Genomic DNA, 22,038 nt, shown 5'->3' with positions numbered 1-22,038 from the left:
CCCACGTGGGGGCTGGACTCGGGAAGCCACATGTCTTGGCAGGGCGAGCAAAGGATCAGCCGTTGCGCGAGTACTACCACGCCCCGCCAAACCTTCTTTACCCTTCTTTGCCTTTTGACGTCCCGACCTACATCATCTTTTGCGCGCAACGCTCTCTTTACACGTGCGACCAACCGACGCTCGTTTCCCTCCCAGCGCACCCTCTGCGCCCACCACTCACCCATGCGGCCCCGGTTCTATCGATAAGGCAGCGGAGAGGGCAATGCAACGCCCCAGGCTTTCACCTCTGCAGTCGCGACTGCTCGCATATCTCGTCGTTACCAGTGCCTGCATCGCGCTATGGACGCCTTCCTTACCTCTTGTCCACGCCGCCGATGTTCTTGCGACGCCCGAACACGACGCCCTTGACAGCCTCGCGCTGCACGCCCTTACCAGCGGAGATATACCACACATTGGAGATCAAGTATTTGATCGAGAAGAGAGCGATGGCTACGAGCCGGAGTTCAGCTATCTCGACCGGAGTCTGATTGGGCGACAGACAGATGCGCCGGAACCGCTGAAGAATAATGAGAAGACGGAAAAGGACATCGATCCCGAAACGACGTTATACTTTGTGTTTGAGAAGGGTCAATTGCGCTTGAGGAGTGTGCTTGATGCTCCCTTGGATGCTCTGGAAGCACGGGGATCAGACAATGGCTCTGACGAAGCTGGCTTGGAAGATGCGACAGTACCTGGAAAGGAGGGCGATATTGGTGACGATGAGATGGGAGAGCTCGCAAAGCGACAGGCTGGCAATAGTCGCGTCTGGCTGACCGCCAACACCTGCCGTCAACCTATGCCGAACGGAGACGCGAAGGAGGCAAGGAAGAACCACCCGCAGCTGGTCATGTACGTTTCTACATCGCCGCGCAACAAGCAACCAGGCCCGGATGCGACGCAAGACACTCTCACCAACATTACGGGCGTGCTCTTTGATGGCGGCTACGCAAGCTTCGAGCTCAACACCACTTCGGATGTGTACATTGGTATCGGAGCGCCCAAACTGGAGGAGGACTGGTTTGGCAGCTGGCACTTTGAACTCGCCGCAAGCACAGACGGACCTTACCATAGCTACGACGACGCGACACCCTTCCTCTACATGATCGACACGGACAGCGAGTCCACCCTCTTCATATCACAAAACCTGAGCAGCTCGAACGACACAGTGGAGGTCGATAGATGGAGGGCGCAGAACCCCTTCCACATGTACGCCTTTCCGGACGGCGAATGGACTCCCGTTACCGGCTTGGAACGTTCTTACTGTGCGCTTAAGGAGCAGTTCAATGTCAATGCGACCAGGAACTTCACCATCGACACGAGCATCACCACCAAGTTCAATAAGATCGGCGGTGACGACAACATGCCCAAGAGCCAATTCCACGTCAGGAACCTGCAGAGTGCGAAGACATACAACGGGTTTGTGGTTATCGAAGGGAGCCAGCAGCCACTCACCATTCCTGGCACGGGCACGACGAGAGGCGGAGGCAGGGTCTTTCAGGCTTTCAACTGGACTACCAAGGCTGGTAAGTGTTCCACACTACAGTCTACAGAACCATGCTAACAACATACAAAGACGACTCCTGCCAAGTCCTCTTCGACCTCGAATTCTGCGACATGGTCGCCTACGCCGTCCCCTCCAACACCAAGTTCAAGCTCAACGACTCCGCTCTCGCCGAAATCTACGAGAACCAAGCTCGCACATACTACGACAATTTCAACAAGTCCCTCGCGCAAGTTGCCTGCGACACAGTCTCCGAAGCCCAATACTCCCTCGCCGTAACCTGCGAAGACTGCGCCAAAACCTACAAAAATTGGCTCTGCATGGTCCTCATGCCCCGCTGCGAAGACTGGACCGCAACTGACCCTTCCCTCGTCCCCCGCAACATTAAGACGCCCTTTGCCAACGGCTCTCTGCCCGATATGATACCTGGTTTCAACGACAGCGCTGCGTTTAGCCAGTCGAGAAATCCGAAAATTGATACTGAGATCGAGCCGGGTCCGTATAAAGAGCTCAAGCCGTGTGAGGACATGTGCTTTGATATTGTGAGGAGTTGTCCCGCGCAGATGGGGTTTGCGTGTCCGAATGGCGTGCAGAGGATGGGCATGTATGGGGTTAGAGATGAGAATCCGGATCGGTTGACGTGTAGTTTTCCGGGGGCGGTTGTTAAGTTGAATGCGAAGGGTGGGGCGGGGGCGGTGGGTGTAAGTCTAGGCACTATCGCGAGTGTTGCTGCGTTGGTCGCGGTAATGGCGTTGGTCTGAGATGGCATGTTCGACATCACGCAGTTCGCTCTATCTATAGGTATGATTCCCAATGGCGGCATTCTTGTAGCGTTGAAGCGAAAGTCAAATCTCATTCATCCTTTCCTCATTCACACTCTTCGCGCAAAGGGTGACGCCGGTATGCGGGGTGTGCATCAACCCACCATTACGACTTTTGCTAGTTTGGTCGCAGCAATGGCATCGTTGTACATCTAAGTCCCATGATCTCCACCACGCAGTTCGCTTCTATAGCTATGATTCCCGTGGCGGCGTTCTTGTGGCGTTGAAGCGAAAGTCGAATTCCATTTCAGTATTGCTTTCTCATACACTGAACTCCAACCTATTCCCCGCAAAGTCCCTCGCAAAAAACCTCGTCGGATACTCCACTCCCTCCGCCCCACTATTCTTCGCACCAGGTCTATCTGCTTCCAACGGTGCCGCCTCTCCACCCCTCTCATAATGTTCCCATACCTTTGCTCTCAGCTCATCCAGCGCTTTTACACTGCCAACCCGGAAACATGGATGCCGGGATGATGAGTGTGTGAAATCTTCAGGCTTGCCGATCGCGATGTGCACTTGTTGACCTGAGCTGCCGATGTCGAACCACGCGAGCGTTTCGCGTTGTAGGTGTGGTACTGTGCGTGGTGTTAGGCCGAGGGTTGATGCGTAGAAGGAGGTGGCGTGGTGGAGCGTGTTTGGCGGGACTACGAGGTTGATGTGGTGTATGCCGGTTATCATAATGGCTTTGGAATGGATGCGCCCTGGTTTTGTTTGGGAGGGGAGTTGGTGATGGTGATGGGGTGGTGCAAGACTTGGCGCGGAGGGATGGGGTGAATGCTAACTGCGGGGTGAAGATCAACCGAGCTAGCGGCCCGTTGGAGACGACATCTTGTTCCACTTCGAACATCGCCTCTTCACGTGCAGTCTCATCACGCTTGCGAACACATGCACTTACGATCAGTCGACAGAAGCCGCAACGTCATCGTTTTCGTCACTCATGCTTCACCATCTAACGTTACAGCGGGCAAAGTCGTTATGACAGCGCGATAGCGTATCAAAAGAGAAGGCTTACAGGCCGTCAAGAGGCACAAAAGCCAGCCTCGGATGTAAGGTAGACAACGGTTATCTGATTGGGTCGACAGAGGTACTTGTTAGTAAACCCACGATTCATGATTGATGTTGCACCAGCATCATCGTGAAACGGCCCACATGGTGGCTGCCGAGGCCCGGGTCGCACGTCGCATCGTCGACATGGATGGGACAGCCCTACGGGATTCTGATTAATTACCTTCCGTTTACACTGTTGCGAACATCATAGCTGGTAAATGAAGGATGCTTGGAATTCTTAGCGGATGATGCCATCTTGCACATGTCGATCGCTGGCGAGTTCCAGAACATGCAAGGCATTGAATAGCAGCAAGCTAACCGAGCCGACATGGCTTGCTGGGAAACAGCGACGTAGAGTTTGCACACGTGTTTGACAGCGGAATCTTTTGCGTGAACCACCCCGAAAGGCTGTGTTTAGCACACATTGTACATTCGGCTTCCAAGTTGTGGGCGAAGTACTGTCGCGTGTCTGGACGCGATGCGATACGTCGAAGAAGATATTGCGCACAACATCCAAAACTCATGACATGTAGCACCTGTCGACGTTGCTACACCACCCTAGCACCCATCCGCCGCTAACGTAACGAGAATCCTGCTCGATGATCAAAACCGTTACTACCCAGAGTCATGCGCCCACATCCATCCTTGATCGCAGAAACGCGCGCTCTACTCCTTCCAATCGCATGCCGGCAAAACACGAAACACGCAGAAGATCATCCGATAGATTCAGTAATCACATATGGAGACCATGGGCACGCTTCCCTGTACACATCAGCCCTCTTCCCGCAAAACGGGGCCACGACTCCACAATAACGTCCCGAGGTCGCGTTGATGGACAACGCCATGGCATTCCTTTCATCACATTCCGCCGCAGAAGCAATGTTTCGAAACTCCACAGGCGCAACTCGCTGCGATGGTCCTCTGAGGAAGGCAGCCGTGGAGGTTTTGTATAAGATGGTGGTCTCCAACAGAAGTTTGATGGGCATCGACTTCGATCCGCACTTTCGCTTCCATCTTTACTACATTCGCTTTCCGCGCCGCTCTTGTTCTTTTTTGTGCTGTGCACCTACATTCTTTTTCTCAAACGACGTGGTCTATACAGAAACAGACGACTCTTTGAACAATATCGCAAGATGAAGTTCTACGCCGCTCAAGCTTTCGCTTTTGCTAGCATTGCAACTGCTTTCCCGCATCCCCAGCTTCCTTCCCTACCATCCTTCTCGCTACCGACTGGTGGATCAGGCTCTGGTCTTGGTGGCCTTGGTGGACTTGGTGGAGGCTCGGGGCTTGGTGGCCTTGGTGGAGGATCAGGATTTAGCCTCCCAACCAACATCCCCTCTCTCGGAGGTGGAGGCTCAGGACTTGGTGGACTTGGTGGAGGCTCGGGGCTTGGTGGCCTTGGTGGCCTTGGAGGAGGATCAGGATTCAGCTTGCCAACCGGTATCCCCTCCCTCGGAGGTGGAGGTTTCTCACTTCCGACCAGCCTTCCCAGCCTAGGTGGAGGCAGCACCGGTACAGGTGGCTCGGGGTTGAGCAGCTGGCTCAGCGGCCTAGGTGGAGGTTCCAGCGGAAGTTCCAGTGGAGGTCTCGGGGGTCTCAGTGGCCTCGGAGGTCTTGGAGGTCTTGGAGGCCTCGGAGGCGGTGCTGGTGGTGCTACGACAACAGCTGACGCCGCTGTTCCCGTACCTTCCAAGACTGGTGCCGCTGAAGCACCTGCAGCAACGGGCGGAGGCAACACTGGTGGCGCCGGCACGATTGGCACAGATTGCAAGCCCCAATCTGGATCGTCCAACGCCTTCGGAGGAAGCGAAAACGGTATCGTGGACAAGAACTGCTGCACCGATATGACCATCGTCTTCGCACGTGGTACCGGAGAGATGGGCAACGTCGGATCCGTGTCCGGACCACCCATGTTCAAGGCTATCCGCCAGAAGCTGGGTAACGACCGTGTTACCGTTCAGGGTGTTGACTACGCTGCCTCTGCTGCTGGTAACGCCAACCTCGGTGGCGACGGTGGTCAGAAGATGGCCGATCTGGTCAAGCAGGCCAAGTCTCAATGTCCCGACACCAAGGTCATCGTATCAGGCTACTCTCAAGGTGCCATGGTCGTTCACAATGCTTTCAGCAAGGGCATGTCTGTTACTGATGTTAGCGGCGTTGTCATGTTCGGAGACCCATTGAAGCGCCAGGCTATCAGCGGTCTTTCAGCCGACAAGATCAAGCAGTTCTGCGGTACTGCTGATCAGATCTGCGGTGGTGGTGGTGATGGCGGTGCTACTGGAAGCCATCTCAGCTACGGCAGCAGTGCAGATGCGGCGGCTTCTTTCGCTATCCAGGCCGCTGGGCTTGCTTAGGCGGATCGAGGTTGTCTTGTAAACTCGCATTGCTGGTCCGTGTGAGCTACAAGACGAGACATACGCGATTGTTGAGGTTAGAGCGACAGAAAGCTGGTGTACATTCAAATGTAGATACTTGACCACTCGTTGTCACTCTATCAATTCTTTGACTTATCCTTCACCACCATACTTCGTGACAAGATCTCGCATGATACTGACCGCGCCGCTCCGATAACTTCCCCCGAACATTGCATAGTGGTTGAGATGATGGTAGAGCTCATATAGCTTCACTCTGTCTTCGTATTCCTCCACGGGCTCCGTCTTTGGACACAGCTGATGGTACTCTTCCAGAAAACTTCCACCGAAGCCACCAAACATCTTCATGGCGCCTAATTCAAACTCGTTGTGCGCGTAGCATGCCGACGAGTCGTAAACCACGTCTTCAACCTCGCCCTTCTTATTACCAATGACGCCTGCGCTTGCATTACCGCTCCATAAGTCGCCATGCACAACGACAGGTGTAACTCCCTTGCCGTTATTGAGATGGTCATCACCAATCAAGCGGGGTACTACCATGGTCGCGGTTTGCTCAACCAGCTTCTTCACGTCGCTGTCCCTTCTCCCGTTCTGCTCCGCGCATCGTAGGATGCATCTGAGACGGTTCTCCGCATAAAAGTCTGCCCAGCTTCCCTTATAGCTGTTATCTTGTGGTGTATCGCCGCAACACGTTGTCACCGGAAACCCAAACACATGCTTGTCACAGCCTTCTGGTATGGGCGCGGGCGTGGTATGTAGCTTTGCGAGCTTAGCTGCCAGCGATGGCGTTTTCGACTTTGAACTCGATCGTCCCGTGAGGTGAAGGAATTCAGTCACGAGGAAGGATGTGGATGGCTGCGATTCATATCGTCCGTGACCGAGGGGTTGAGGACATAGAGATGGTACGGCGTCGTGGATGGCTTGGAGGGATGCGTACTCGCCTTCAGCGCGCTGTCAGTTGATTAGCCAGCCCGGAGGTGCTAGAAGTTGCGCTTACCTTGGAACATGACATCGGCCTCTTCCCCGCTCCCAGTCTTCATGAAAAATGTCTGATCTGTGCCATCGTCAATTTGTGACGTGATCTTCAACGTCGATGCTGAGCTCGAGCCGCCTCCGCCTGCGGAAGAGACGTGCGTCTTGTCAAGGTTCAGGCCGAGGAGCCTGATGACTGCCGGATCGAGCTTCATGGTGGATGTTGTCATAAGAGAGCGCGCGATCTTGGATATAAACATTACATTGTGGTGATGGCGCCTGCGGTATTGTTAGATGGGTTGGTGATGACGTCAGCCTTACCATCCCGCGCGGTGGAAGCTCGAGGCGCGCCGACGCGTCCTTAGCGTTGCGACCACAACCTCCCGCACTTTCGAGATCAGATCGTGATGTAGGACGACACGTACCTGCCTGTTATCAAACGCGTATCCGAAGCGCGTCGCTGCCGCCGCCATCATTGCACAATATGACAGCCTTGCGTCCACGCATATGCGGCTCGACTTCGCGACGCAACCTTGGCGGTGCTTAGAAATGCGACAACTATCGGAAGGCTGTTAGCGATGAATCCTACACATGCAGGTACGAAGTTCGTACATGGCTTACAACCGTTCGTACGCCGATATGTCATCTTTGCGTTGGGCGCCTTATTTTTTCGCACGTTCGCGATGTTCGTATAGCCTATCTGGCCCAAGGTCCCAAAGCTACAAGTATCTTCCCACCCGCCGAGAAAGAGATGGATATCCTGCCGTGGAGCCAGAGATCTACCTCTTATTCCTTTCAACCGACTTCATCTCAATCGTAACTCACCAGCAACACGCGAGAACGAGAACTGGAACCCCGTCCCACCAACATGTCCTCCACCATAGTCCTCATCACGGGTGCCAATCGAGGCATTGGTCTTGGCCTGACTGAGCGCTTCCTGGCAAAGCCCACGCACACCGTCATCGCCGCAGTGCGCAACCCGGAGCACGCGACCGCGCATGCGCTACAGGACCTGCCCAAGGGTTCCGACAGCCAGCTTATTGTCGTGAAGCTCGACGCAAGCATTGAGCAGGACGCGCACGATGCCGTCGCCGAGCTGCAGCAGAAGCACCAAATCCACCACCTCGACATTGTGATTGCGAACGCCGGCATCAGCTACATCTTGCCCACTGTCGCAGAGGTCAAGATTGTGGACATCAGGGCGCACATGGAACCAAACGTCTATGGCGTGATAGCGCTATACCAAGCGACGCGCGAATTTCTCATGAATTCGACGCGCGAGCCAATCTTTGTGCCTATGGGCTCGTCGGCGGGCTTGTTGGTGTAAGTAAACTTGACATGCCTCTCACGCACCCGTTTGACCATGCCCTAGCAACCACCTGCCCATTCCCAACGCGGCGTATGCGCCGACCAAGACAGCGCTCAATTGGTACACGATTCGCATCAACGCCGAGGAGGATTGGCTCAACTGCTTTGCGTTCGACCCGGGCCATGTTTCGACAGATATGGGCAACGGCGCGTCCCAGGCTTTGGGTATGGGCGAGAAGGCGCCGGTCTCGGTTGAGGATTCCTGCGAAGGCATGATGCGGGTGTTTGCGAAGGCCTCGAAGAAGGAGTACGGTGGCAAGTTGGTTGTATATACTGGTGAGATATCGGGGTGGTGAGGTCGGGTCGAAAATTCATTTGGAAGGCCGCGCGAGCAATTGTATCTTGTAGCAACTATGACTGCTCTTCTCACAATGTCCTGGTTCAACATACACATCTCAACGCCGACAGCTGGTCATTTTCAGAGGACGAAGATCGGGCTGTACATTTGTTTGATGGTGAGGGAGCGTGGGTGGTCATCGCGGCAGTAGTTCGTCTTCAAATATGGGTTGTCAAAGGTGGGCAGTCTGACATGGGAGTCGCCGGCGGACGTGATGTCGCGCACGCGTGACGTTGCGCGAGCGCTTTTGCCGACGGTTCTTGATGGCAACGTCTGGAGCCAGTCGTTCCAAGTCGCGCACACGCTACTTGATGAGTCCATGTTGCGTAATGCAGGCAAGACCGAGTTGTTAACGGACTGATTGCCGGCAATGGCGTTAGTATCACTGCTGCCCACAAAGACGATAGTACAGTTGTTCGTTATGGGGTATTGCCCTACAATGTGCATTCCATGCGCTCGCTACTACAGTCTGAGTAGTCTAAGCAGTCTAATAAAGGTATAGTAATGCGCAAGAGCGTGTCACCTACATAGTAATAGACGTTCGCGCGCGAGCGGCTCCATCCGCTGTATCAAGCTAGAGCTTGAAACAAAGGAGCGTCGGCTCTTGATTCTATCGTTTGCGTGTAGAGTTAGTCAGTAAATCAAGCTCAGCTCAACCCTGTATTCCTGAGATATATAACGATTCCAACTAAGGGCTCAGTCCTCGTTAATTGGATATAAAGCCCCTATATAATTTTTGCGCTCAGATTGCTAGAAGTCGAATTAGACATAATCTATTGTATTCTCTCGTCTAGGTACTTGGGCCGAGTGTCTATTCGCTTAACGCCTCGTTTTTTGCCTGGCTGGTGATAATTACATACCCCGCACTACCTTAATGCTGATTTGCCACCGCTTCGACTTCACCGGTCCTCGCAACATAAGATGACATGCCGCTGCTAGACTTACGCTACAACAACTAGCAAAGTTTCTCCGCGGACGGTGGAAGGATATTCAAACAACTAGCGCAATTTCATTAGCAACCGATCGACGCTCACGAATACCAACAATGGACCAAAGAGCTACAGGATATTTTACTCAAGGCTTAATCCCTCACACTTGCCACCATTGCGAGAAGATCGTGTTCACCTTGGAAAACTCCGTCTATTTCGCAGTGGACAAGGTGAAAGAAGCGATTTCGGATAAGTGCATGCTCTTTCAAATTGTTCTCGAAAGATGTGTGGACAACGGTGCGCCTCTCGACGCCTCGATGGTGGTTGCGTTATGCGATGTGGGGGGGGAGCAGCACAATTGGCTGGATGGACGGCGAAGTAAACCGGTACAACCCTGATGATTCCATGAATATCTTCTCGATGTTCAGCGTTACCAAAAGCTCCGGTCATCGACAATTTTGGAGCGAGCCAGTGAATCCTTCGCCTGGTTCCAACGTCTTCTTACAAATCGTAGTATACGCTATTTACTTCCGACTCTAGAGAGTTAGACGTAGCAGAGTAACCAAAAGGTTAAAGACGTAATGTTAATAACCCTCCTTCTGTACTGCTCCATCTATAGTTGAAATCCATTTCATTCTGTGTTTTATATTAAGCTCTTCTGCAGGTACCGCTTCCAGCGGACTGGTATCATCCAACGATCCAGCCTGGACGACATACACGCCGCTCATCGTTCCTTCTAGCTCGACATATATTGGGGTACCACAATTCTCGCAAAAGGCGAGCTTGAATTCGAACCCATCGTCGGAATGTGTGGTGCGGAGGAACTTTAGTTTGCCGCTCGTGAGAGTGAATGTCGTGGATGGGATGCTAAGGTTGAGGGAGGTAGTCGCACCAGTGATTTTGCGACACATTCGGCAATGGCATATTGCGGTCTATTCTCGAGAGACATTAGAAAACCTGGTCTTTGTGATATTTGAAAACTGTCTGAAATACCAGAGAGAGTGTTGACTTGCCTTCTTTGCGTCTGAGTCAGATATGCTCAGTTCGAACTTAAGAGTTTGACAAAGGCAGTTACCGTGCAACATTCTGAATTGGCTTGTATGGTAGTATGTTGAATAAAAGCTTGTTTGAGTTCCTAACCAATATAAGGCGACGAGGATACGTATCCTCGCGCTGAACTAGGCTAAGCGTTAGGGCTCGCTAACCTAGAATAGCGGAATCTAAGGGTATCCTCGTTTAGTATCCTTGCGGGCATTGCTATTTAAATTCTATTATTTTTACACTATAGATTAACTTTTTGCTATTAGAATATATCTTTTAGGTAATAATACTAATAATTATCTACTATTGCGCGTTATATTAAGCTATAGAAAATATAGAGTTCTTATAGGTTGCGCAACCGCCTAACGCGCTAGCTGCCTAAGAAATATTAACTACTGCAATAACTACGCGCTGCCTATATAACCTGCCTATATTACTTAACGCGATTAAGAACATAATATGCTATCTATATAAGTATAGAACGCTTGTCTGTAAGTAGTACGCGACTACGCTATAGAATCTTAATGCGCATTTGCGTTAATATTATAGTGTTAGCAGCTAGCTATAGTAGCAGGTTATCGCGAGTTATAATAATCGCGAATAGATTCGCAACCTGCAAGAGATTTAGCTACCTATACTGCTAGGCCTACTAATTGCAGAGCTTAGTGTACCGCTAGATAGCTTTTAGTGTATAGAGGATAAGTGCGAATATATTACTATTAATATTAATAAGTTATAGATATATTAGAAGAGTGCATATAAGCTGCTATAGAATAAGAAGAATAATACTGCGTACGAAAAGGTTAAAGTGCAGACATTTTTTTAAGAAAGAGCGCTATAGCGATACTTTATTATTTATAATAAAGAGAATAGCGAGCTGTCTGTTCTAGGTAAGATAGCTAAGGTTATGCAGGCGTAACTAGAGCGATAGAAGGAGACGAAGAAGATAGAAGAGAAGAAGGCGCAGGTTATAGAGGTAGAAGCGGCAAAAACTAATAAAACAGGCTAGTTTAAGCGGACAGGCTAGCTAGAGTATCTTGCAAACTAGAACTAAAAGCATCTTGCGTATTAGATCTAGCTACCTAACCGCAGCGAGGTAAAGCTATAGTAAGCAGCGAAGTTAGTAGAGCTACTACTTAAGAGGAGTGTTAAAGGCTTATTAACACTAGCGCAAGAGTTATAATAATAGGTACAGAGCGCAAAGATGTTAGAGGCAGATATGCAGCTGTTAGCTCGACTATAGAACCTAGAGAGTTAGGCAACGTACGTAAGCTATATAGTAAAGTTTATATACTACTTACTACGCATACTTGCTAATAAAGAGCGTAGAATTACCTAGTTCTAACAGAGTAGTGTAGATAATAGTAATAGCGATATACCTAATAGCGATGCAGCAGAGGATTGTAATACTACTTCTTCTAGGTCTAGTAGATCTAGAAGTAAAGCTAATAGTAACAGCTGCCTGCGCTATTAAGCGCGCTAGAAAAAGAAACCTAACTTTATAAAGGATACCCGCAAGCTCTTCTGCTAGCAAGAAGAGTAGAAGAGGCTAGCGATTATGTTATAGAATATATTAGATAGGGCTAATATAGAGGCTTAGGTAGACATATTACTTAACGTGCTTATATTGTTTATCTTCTAATCTATTAGCAACAACTTATTCTGCAGCGAATTACTATATTTTCTCGCTATGCTAGGTATTAATAGCAAGATAGACTGCTTACAAACAGCAAAAAACTATTTGTATATGCTAGCTAGCGTAGTGTACTGCGTGCGTATACTTACTATAGAAAAGCTGCTTTCTGCTGCACAGCGCGATAAATAAATAGATAAGAACTGCGATTACTTTCTAGCAAAGAGACAGAAGTTTCTTGCTAACAGGTTATATAGTCTAATAAGCGAAATAATTAGCTTACTTACGTACGGTAAGTTAGTTATATTAGCTACTAGTAACTTAGGTAATGCGTACTAGTCTAAGAATAAGAGGATCTTTTATCTAAACAGTTGCTCTATCTATATTAGCTGCTTCTATTAGATAGCCTAAGATATAGTAGCTAAGGCGGAGCGTATACTTTAGCAGGAGCTTCTCTAGGTAGCTTAGGCAAGCGAGCGCTTTACTATTTTGCTTAATTAGGTTATAGACAACGTTACGTTTATATAACGCAGCGAGTTTTTTATTACTTGCTGCGATAACAGGCTTAACAATAGGCTTACGTAGATGCTAACATAGGCTCGAGAGAGAGGACTAGATTAGAGAATATAGTTAAGTACTAGCATATAGAGCTAGTAGCGGGTAAAGTAGTATTTACGTTAGGTTAACTGCTTTTTAGAGCTGTTGCTTATCTATGTACACATAACTTTAGAGTAGCTAGGTAGAGAGTCTAAGGTTATAATAATGCAGTATTAGAATAGCGTGTTGTAGGACTATAATATCTTTGTTATAGATAGGCAGATTATAATAGTAGTCTGCTATTACAAATTGTAGTCGCAGTAGAATAAACTAAAGATTATACCGCGCTTTCTGCTGCTGCAGGTTAGGTAGATATTAGCGGTGTACTTAGCGTACTTATAGCTGTTTTAGAAGTATCTTATAGTAGAGGTACTAGAGAGTAGCTTCTATAACTATGTATAGAGCGATAAGCAAGGACTATAGAAGACTAATTAATTAACACGCTTGCTAAAGCGGGAGATAGGTAAGCGTCTTAAGGTAGAGTTGTATACGCTTAACTACTAATATATAGCAGTTAGAATTAGATATAAGGTAGTAGGCAAGACGTTTAGTAAAGAGTATTAGGACAAAGTAGGGGAAGTAGAAGAGAAGAAGATAAATAAGAAGAAGAAGAGCGCGTTAGAGCTGCAGAACTCGCGGATAATAATAATAGGCGTTAGCAACTATAGCGTACAGTTAGATATTATTAAGTATCTAAGCGTGCGTTCGATAGAGACGTTCCGGCCGCTAAGTATAAGGTAGTATTAGTTTCTTAGGTTAGCAAGAAGAGACGAGGGATAGAGCACTTAGATAGGCGAAAGTATTGCAGACAGAATAAGGAAGAGGCAATAATAGAAGAAGAATAGAGTAGAAGAGCAAGAGAGGATAGCTTTAGTAGTTAGTATGCGTAAAAGAGAGGTTCGCAAGGCTATATAGTAGGTGCTTAGGCAAGAAGAGGTTAGCTTCTAGTTAGTGCAGCAGGAGTAGGTAATATACGCTATACTAGATAGATAGACGCTGCTTGTTATAGTGCTTCTAATAGGTAGAGGGAAGAGCTTACTTTTTACTATGCCGGCATTATTAGAGGCTAGTAGAGTTACTATAGTAGTAGTGCTATACCGGGCGCTAATTAAGAATCTAGTGTAGCGGATCTAGAACTGCGAGGTAGACTGTATAGAGTAGAAGTACAGTAAGACAAACTTAGTAGCTATTGTTGTAGTAAGTGCAGATATAGTAGAGGACATAGTAAGTAGCAGCAACTTTCTTAGCTATACTAGCATGCTTAGCAGCAAGAGGCTACTACGGCAGGTAGTAGTAGACGAGTGTTATCTCGTATTTATATTAAGCGACTAGCGACTAAAGCTAGCAAAGCTAAAGAGTCTGCAGTTACTACTATGCTTAATAGTACTACTTACCGCAACGCTGCTACTAGTGCGAGAAGAAGAGCTAGAAGAGAGCATGCAGGTACAGATAGCAATATACATCTAAGCTAGTACAGTACAGCTAAACACGCGGTACTTTGTATTATAGTGCGAGAAGAGCAAGGTAGAAGAGACGGCGCTAGCTATATGCTAGCGATAGCAGGTGCGGTTAAAGGGAAAGCGGCAGAGAGGGATTGTATACAGCCGCAGTAAAGCGCAGTGCGAAGCGTTAGCTATAGCACTAGGCTGCGGGCACTATTACGCCGGGGTAGTAGATTAAGCTAAGAGGCTAGAAGCGTAGCTAAAAGAGGGAGGGTTAATTATAGCTACATCTACATTAGGCATAGAGGTTAATTTTCTAGGTATTGTGTTAATTATGCACGTAGAGATACTATAGAGTATAATTAACTTTGCTTAAGAGAGCGGGCGCGGAGAACAAGCAGAGGAGATAGTAGACTCTATACTTATTATAGAGTAGAGAGAGGTAGAGCGATAGATAGAGTAGTAGAAGAGAGAACTAGACGTGCAAGCGATAGAGCTATTTATTATAGAGAGTAGATATTATAGAGAGCTAATAAGTAGTTATCTGTTACGATCTAACCTAAGGGGCACCCCGGGGTTAGCATAATTACTTTAAAGGATCGTGCGGCACAGTCGTAGAAGTGCGGCACGGGAACTGCGCCGCAGTCACGTAACCGCTCGTCTACAAGCAGAACGACGCTAGTCCTATATAAGCGCTCGTCTACGAGCATAAGCAGTTAGACTAATAACTAGCAAGACACATCACTACTCGTCTACGATTACTTACACGCTCGTCTACGAGCGCAACACTTATTAAGTATATAACTTAGATACTAAACTCTTATAGCTTAGTGTGTTTAACTTCGTACAAGACTCTAGTATTTAATCTAAGGATTATACTTCTTTCTTAACCTCTCGTAATATTACATTGTTCTACTAAACGTGCTATTACCCCTTATACTATTACATTAATCTTCTAATCGTGCTAGTACACTAACCTGTTCTACCTTACTCACTCACTCCCCGAGAACCAACTCTTAGGTTATCTTAGGACAACCTTTACACTTTAAACACTCTTAAGATAAGTAATACTAAGATAGACACCCCTGCTTCCCGCGTAGTAAAAGTTACTAGCAAGAGTAACAAGCCTAACATCTATAATAGAGAACGCTATAAGCTCAAAGATTAGCTACTCTAGGTCAACACTTACTTCTACTTTAAAGGCGACAAGGTTAATAACAATAACATAGTTGTTTAGGCCACTACGTTCCTACGAGAGAACGCTAGAGAATAGTCTAGACTAATTATCTGTCGATACATAGACAACGCTATTGAGGATAACAACAACAAGCACCTAGTCGAAGACTAGAACGCTTTTAAGATTAGAATGCGCGAAGTCTTCTTACTCTACTAGAAAAAAGTAATCGCTAAGTAGAAGATTCAACAGCTGCGCCAGACGCAGTCTGCCGCTAACTACACTACCCTGTTCTAACAATACTAGATAGTTATCGACTAGGACGACAACGCTTTGATGCGGATGTACAAACAAGGTCTTAAACCCTAGGTACGAGCAGAACTTATAAGAAGTGGAACTAGCATTAATACGCTTTAAGAATTAAAGAACGAAGCTATCTATATTAACAACAAACTCTACAGACTAAAGCTAGAAGAACGACTATTTGCACAGGGAACGCGAGCACTAGGGAACACAAACAGAAACGCCCGGGTTTATACTAAACCTCGCCGTTCGTACCCTAACTAAGAACGTTAACGAAGCTATGCACCTAGGATCCTAGGGTCGTATGCCACTAATAGCTACGAACCTATGCACCTTAACAATCTCAATAAGGGACCTAGATAACCTAAGTTTCACGACAAGAAGCAGAAGAAGAAAGACTTCAACTGCTACGCCTGTAGCAAACTAGGCTACATAGCACAGAAATGCAAGAGCTAAGGCAAGGTAGTATAATAGCTAAATGTCCTACAACCTGCAGACCCGAACGACCAGAGAGCCGTATAGGCTATCAACTACTGTCCCTAACGCAAGCAGCTACGAAGCTTAACTAGCGGACTAAGTAACATATCTATTATAACCCCTAACAAGACTACCTAAGAGAATATCCTTTCGGACGAGTGCAGCACCTCCGAAGAAGAATCTAAGAAACCTATAGAGGTTACGGAAATCGACAAGACAAAGTTTAGAAAGATAGAACTATTCAAGAACAACAACAGACTATCTACACTACATATTCTAGAAGACTAGATAATCTAACTCTCGTCGCAAATCAACCAGCTACTGCGACATCTCAACAAACCCGATATCGAGTATGCCTACAAGACCCCGGACATCATAGCCAAGATGCGAGAAGACTATTATTACCTCTCCTAACAAGCAATAGAAGACAAGGAAAACCTTCCGCTACACATCGTCGACATTATTCCTACCCCCAAATAACTAGATTAGATCTAGCAAGCTGTCGAGAATTACGAGGACTCTACAATCAGTAACAACGAAGTTATTATCTAATGCTCTAAGGGATTAGATTTCAAGATTAACACGCTACTCGTATACCTAGAAAGACCTCTAAAAGAATTCTCTAAACCGAAGAACTTCTTCGACGAATTCAAAAAGTTCAACGAATACCACGATCTTCTAGAAGAACTCAAGAAGATAGGTCACAATAGCGAGAAGATATGCAAATAGACTATAGACGCCACGGCGTTATAAGAGAACTAACCTACGCATTATCTCTCTAACACAGAGCGAGAGGAAGCTAAAACAGCACCTCCGAAGTTAAAGAAGCAACCTACAGACAGGCGCCTTACAGAAGTCGAGTATTAGATAGACTACAGAAACTCCTCACACGAGAAACTCTTATAGATAACATGTATTACAGACTCCTGCTCTATCTACTACAGCGATAAGAGTAGAGCAGAGTAGAACCCTAGACTAAACTACATTACGCTAAAGTGCAAGTAGTTCTAGTTTAAATACACTACTAACACGTGCCTAGTGCACTTATAGGACAAGCGAACCGCCTCCTATTTTTCTAGACACGTCAACCCGCAAGAGATCTTCTAAATATAGACAGTATTTCGGAAAGACGTCGGAGGACAACCGGCACGAGAGTGTAACTAAGACGACTAGTACCTCTGCCTACACCCCGACTGCGACAAACACATAATCGCCAAAGATTTCCACAGATTTAGAAAGGCTTTTTTTAGACTAAGACTCCCGACAGAAGAAGCTAGCAAGAAGATTAACAGCATAAACTCCTTAGAACTTATTAGGCTTCCGGCGAAGCTTAATAGAGTATAGATATAGGCATTTATAGACTTAGGAGCTTAGGCGAGCTATATCTCTACACGAACGGTATTTCGAGCCGGGCTTAAACCGCGCAGAAAGAAGAAGAGTTACACTCTATTCGTTGCTAACAGGCAACCTATGCTAGGTAAAACAGAGATTACCTACAAGGTTACCGGAGTAACGCTCGACATCTATAGACATTAGAAGAAGCTAGACCTAGACGTCTTCGGATTAGCTACCTACGACATTATATTAGGCCTACCCTAACCAATATAAGGCGACGAGAATACGTATTCTCGCGCTGAACTAGGCTAAGCGTTAGAGCTCGCTAACCTAGAACAGCGGAATCTAAGGGTATCCTCGTTTAGTATTCTTGCAGGCATTGCTATTTGAATTCTATTATTTTTACACTGTAGATTAACTTTTTGCTATCAGAACATATCTTTTAGGTAACAACACTAATAATTATCTACTGTTGCGCGTCGTATTAAGCTGCGGAAAACATAGAGTTTTCGTAGGTCGCGCAACCGCCTAACGCGCTAGCCGCCTAAGGAATATTAACTACTACAACAACTGCGCGCCGCCCGCATAACCCGCCTGCATTACTTAACGCGATTAAGAATATAATATACTATCTATACAAGTACAGAACGCTTATCTATAAGCAGCACGCGACTGCGCTATAGAATCTTAATGCGCATCTGCGTTAACATTACAGTGTTAGCAGCTAGCTACGGTAGCAGGTTATCGCGAGTTACAACAATCGCGAATAGATTCGCAACCCGCAAGAGATTTAGCTACCTGTACCGCTAGGCCTACCGATTGCAGAGCTTAGTGCACCGCTAGACGGCTTTTAGTGTGCAGAGGATAAGTGCGAATATATTACTATTAATATTAATAAGTTACAGATGCATTAGAAGAGTGTATATAAGCTACTATAGAATAAGAAGGACAACACTGCGTACAAAAAGGTTAAAGTGCAGACATTTTTTCGAGGAAGAGCGCTACAGCGATACTTTGTTGTTTATAATAAAGAGAACAGCGAGCTATCTATTCTAGGCGAGGTAGCTAAGGTTGTGCAGGCGCAACTAGAGCGATAGAAGAAGACAAAGAAGATAGAAGAGGAGAAGGCGCAGGTTATAGAGGCAGAAGCAGCAAAAACTAACAAAACAGGCTAGTTTAAGCGGACAGGCTAGCTAGAGCATCTTGCGAACTAGAACTAAAAGCATCTTGCGCATTAGATCTAGCTACCCGACCGCAGCAAGGTAAAGCTACAGCAGGCGGCGAAGTTAGTAGAGCTACTACTCGAGAGGAGTGTTAAGAGCTTATCAACACTAGCGCAAGAGTTACGATAATAGGTACAGAGCGCAAAGATGTTAGAGGCAGATGTGCGGCCGTTAGCTCGACTGTAGAACCTAGAGAGTTAGGCAACGTACGCAAGCTACATAGTAAAGTTTATATGCTACTTGCTGCGCATACTTGCTAACAAAGAGCGCAGGATTACCTAGTTCCGACAGAGTAGTGTAGACAACAGCGATAGCGATGCACCTAACAGCGATGCAGCAGAGGATCGTAATACTACTTCTTCTAGGTCTAGCAGATCTAGAAGTAAAGCTAACAGCAACAGCCGCCCGCGCTGTTAAGCGCGCTAGAAAAAGAAACCTAACTTTATAAAGGATGCCCGCGAGCTCTTCTGCTAGCAAGGAGAGTAGAAGAGGCTAGCGATTACGTTGTAGGACATGTTAGATAGGGCCGACACGGAGGCTTAGGTAGATGCATTGCTTAACATGCTTACATCGTTTATCTTTTAGTCTATTAGCAACGACTTATTCCGCAGCAGATTGCTACATTTTCTCGCTGTGCTAGGCATTAATAGCGAGATAGATTGTCTGCGTACAGCAAAACACTATTCGTACATGCTTGCTAGCATAGTGTACTGCGTGCGTATGCTTACTGTAGAAAAGCTGCTTCCCGCTGCACAGCGCGACGAAGAAACGGATAAGGACTACAATCGCTTTCTAGCAAAGAGACAGAAGTTTCTTGCTAACAGGTCGTATAGTCTAATAAGCGAAATAATTAGCTTACTCGCGTACAGTAAGTTGGTTGCATTAGCTGCTAGCAACTTAGGCAATGCATACTAGTCTAAGAATAAGAGGATCTTTTATCTAAACGGTCGCTCTATCTATATTAGCCGCTTCTATTAGATAGCCCGAGACATAGTAGCTAAGGCGGAGCGTATACTTTAGCAGGAGCTTCTCTAGGTAGCTTAGGCGAGCGAGCGCTTTACTATTTCGCTTAATTAGGTTACAGACGACGTTACGTTTACACAACACAGCGAGTCTTTTATTACTCACCGCGACAACAGGCTTAACAACAGGCTTACGTAGATGCTAACGTAGGCTTAAGAGAGAGGACTAGGTTAGAGGATACAGTCGAGTACTAGCACATAGAGCTAGTAGCAGGTAAAGTAGTATTTGCGTTAGGTTAACCGCTTTTTAGAGCTATTGCTTATCTATATACACATAACTTTAGAGCAGCCGAGCAGAGGGTCTAAGGTTACGACAATACAGTATTAGAATAGCGTGTTACAGGACTACAATATCTTTGTTACAGATAGGCAGATTATAACAGTAGTCTGCTATTACAAGTCGCAGTCGCAGTAGAACAAACCAAAGATTGTGCTGCGCTTTCTGCCGCCGCAGGTCGGGCAGATGTTAGCAGTGTACTTAGCGTACTTACAGCCGTTTTAAGAGTATCTTACAGTAGAGGTGCTAGAGGGCAGCTTCTGTAACTACGTATAAGGCGATAAGCAAGGACTATAGAAGACTAATCGATTAACGCGCTTACTAAAGCGGGAGACAGGCAAGCGTCTTAGAGTAGAGTTGCACACGCTTAACTACCGACACACGGCGGTTAGAATTAGACGTAAGATAGTAGGCGAGACGTTTAGCAAAGGGTATTAGAACGAAGTAGGGGAAGTAGAGAAGAAGGAGATAGACAAAGAGGAGGAGAGCGCGTTAGAGCTGCAGAACTCGCAGACAACAATAATAGGCGTTAGCAACTACAGCGTGCGGTTAGATATTATTAAGCATCTAAGCGTACGTTCGATAGAGACGTTCCGGCCGCTAAGCACAAGATAGCATTAGTTTCTTAGGTTAGCGGGAGAAGACGAGAGACAGAGCACTTAGACAGGCGAAAGCATTGCAGACAGAACAAGAAAGAGGCAACAACAGAAGGAGAATAGAGTAGAAGAGCGAGAGAGGACGGCTTCAGCGGTTAGCATGCGTAAAAGGGAGGTTCGCAAGGCTATACAGCAGGTGCTTAGGCAAGAAGAGGTTAGCTTCTAGTCAGTGCAGCAGGAGCAGGCAATGTACGCTGTACTAGACAGACAGACGCCGCTCGTTATAGTGCTTCCGACAGGTAGAGGGAAGAGCTTACTTTTTACTATACCGGCATTGTTAGAGGCTAGTAGGGTTACTATAGTAGTAGTGCTGTACCGGGCGCTAATTAAGGATCTAGTGCAGCAGATCTAGAACTGCAGAGTAGACTGCATAGAGTAGAAGCACGGTAAGACGAACCCAGCAGCCGTTGTTGTAGTAAGTGCAGACGTAGCAGAGGACGTAGTAAGCAGCGGCAACTTTCTTAGCTATGCTAGCATACTTAGCAGCAAGAGGCTACTGCGGCAGGTAGTAGTAGACGAGTGTTATCTTGTATTTATATTAAGCAACTAGCAACTAAAGCTAGCAAAGCTAAAGAGTCTACAGTTACTACTGTGCTTAATAGTACTACTTACCGCAACGCTGCTACTAGTGCGAGAAGAAGAGCTAGAAGAGAGCATGCAGGTACAGATAGCAATATACATCTAAGCTAGTACAGTATAGCTAAACACGCAGTACTTTATATTATAGTGCAAGAAGAGCAAGGTAGAAGAGACGGCGCTAGCTATATGCTAGCGATAGCAGATGCAGTTAAAGAGAAAGCGGCAGAGAGGGATTATATACAGCCGCAGTAAAGCGCAGTGCGAAGCGTTAGCTATAGCACTAGGCTGCGGGCACTATTACGCTAGAGTAGTAGATTAAGCTAAGAGGCTAGAAGCGTAGCTAAAAGAGGGAGGGTTAATTATAGCTACATCTGCATTAGGTATAGAGGTTAATTTTCCGGGTATTGTGTTAATTATGCACGTAGAGATGCTATAGAGTATAATTAACTTTGCTTAAGAGAGCGGGCGCAGAAGACAAGCAGAGGAGATAGTAGACTCTATACTTATTATAGAGTAGAGAGAGGTAGAGCGATAGATAGAGTAGTAGAAGAGAGAACTAGACATGCAAGCGATAGAGCTATTTATTATAGAGAGTAGGTGTTATAGAGAGCTAATAAGTAGTTATCTGTTACGATCTAACCTAAGAGGCACCCCGGGGTCAGCATAATTACTTTAAAGGATCGTGCGGCATAGTCGTAGAAGTGCGGCACGAGAACTGCGCCGCAGTCACGTGACCGCTCGTCCACGAGCAGAACAACGCTAGTCCTATACAAGCGCTCGTCCACGAGCATAAGCAGTCAGACCAATAACTAGCAAGACACATTACTGCTCGTCCACGATCACTTACACGCTCGTCTACGAGCGCAACACTTATTAAGTATATAACTTAGATA

General features: G+C 47.0%; 4 protein-coding genes across 4 annotated transcripts; 3 read left to right on the top strand and 1 right to left on the bottom strand.

Moving 5' to 3' along the window:
- Positions 1-262: 262 nt before the first annotated feature.
- J4E86_003631 (uncharacterized protein) lies at positions 263-2,063 on the top strand (the record flags this gene model as incomplete). The annotated part of the gene is made up of 3 exons (XM_051444184.1): positions 263-1,562; positions 1,613-2,035; positions 2,056-2,063. 3 exons carry the CDS (start codon positions 263-265, stop codon positions 2,061-2,063), a joined length of 1,731 nt encoding a protein of 576 aa, XP_051303809.1.
- Positions 2,064-4,541: 2,478 nt separating this feature from the next.
- On the top strand, positions 4,542-5,762 carry J4E86_003630 (uncharacterized protein; the record flags this gene model as incomplete). Its single annotated transcript, XM_051444183.1, has 1 exon — positions 4,542-5,762. The coding sequence occupies one exon, from the start codon at positions 4,542-4,544 to the stop codon at positions 5,760-5,762; it is 1,221 nt and encodes a 406-aa protein (XP_051303808.1).
- A 153-nt stretch (positions 5,763-5,915) lies between these two features.
- Positions 5,916-6,967, bottom strand: J4E86_003629 (uncharacterized protein; the record flags this gene model as incomplete). Its single annotated transcript, XM_051444182.1, has 2 exons — positions 5,916-6,721; positions 6,778-6,967. 2 exons carry the CDS (start codon positions 6,965-6,967, stop codon positions 5,916-5,918), a joined length of 996 nt encoding a protein of 331 aa, XP_051303807.1.
- A 653-nt stretch (positions 6,968-7,620) lies between these two features.
- On the top strand, positions 7,621-8,416 carry J4E86_003628 (uncharacterized protein; the record flags this gene model as incomplete). The annotated part of the gene is made up of 2 exons (XM_051444181.1): positions 7,621-8,075; positions 8,125-8,416. The coding sequence occupies 2 exons, from the start codon at positions 7,621-7,623 to the stop codon at positions 8,414-8,416; spliced, it is 747 nt and encodes a 248-aa protein (XP_051303806.1).
- Between the last annotated feature and the right edge of the window lie 13,622 nt (positions 8,417-22,038).

Source organism: Alternaria arbusti (genome assembly GCF_024043155.1).
Source record: "Alternaria arbusti strain BMP 1465 chromosome Unknown scaffold_4, whole genome shotgun sequence".
In the NCBI taxonomy this organism is placed as follows: Eukaryota; Fungi; Ascomycota; class Dothideomycetes; order Pleosporales; family Pleosporaceae; genus Alternaria; species Alternaria arbusti.
The sequence above is the reverse complement of the archived record's forward strand: the minus strand, read 5'-3'. Positions and strand labels throughout refer to the sequence as shown.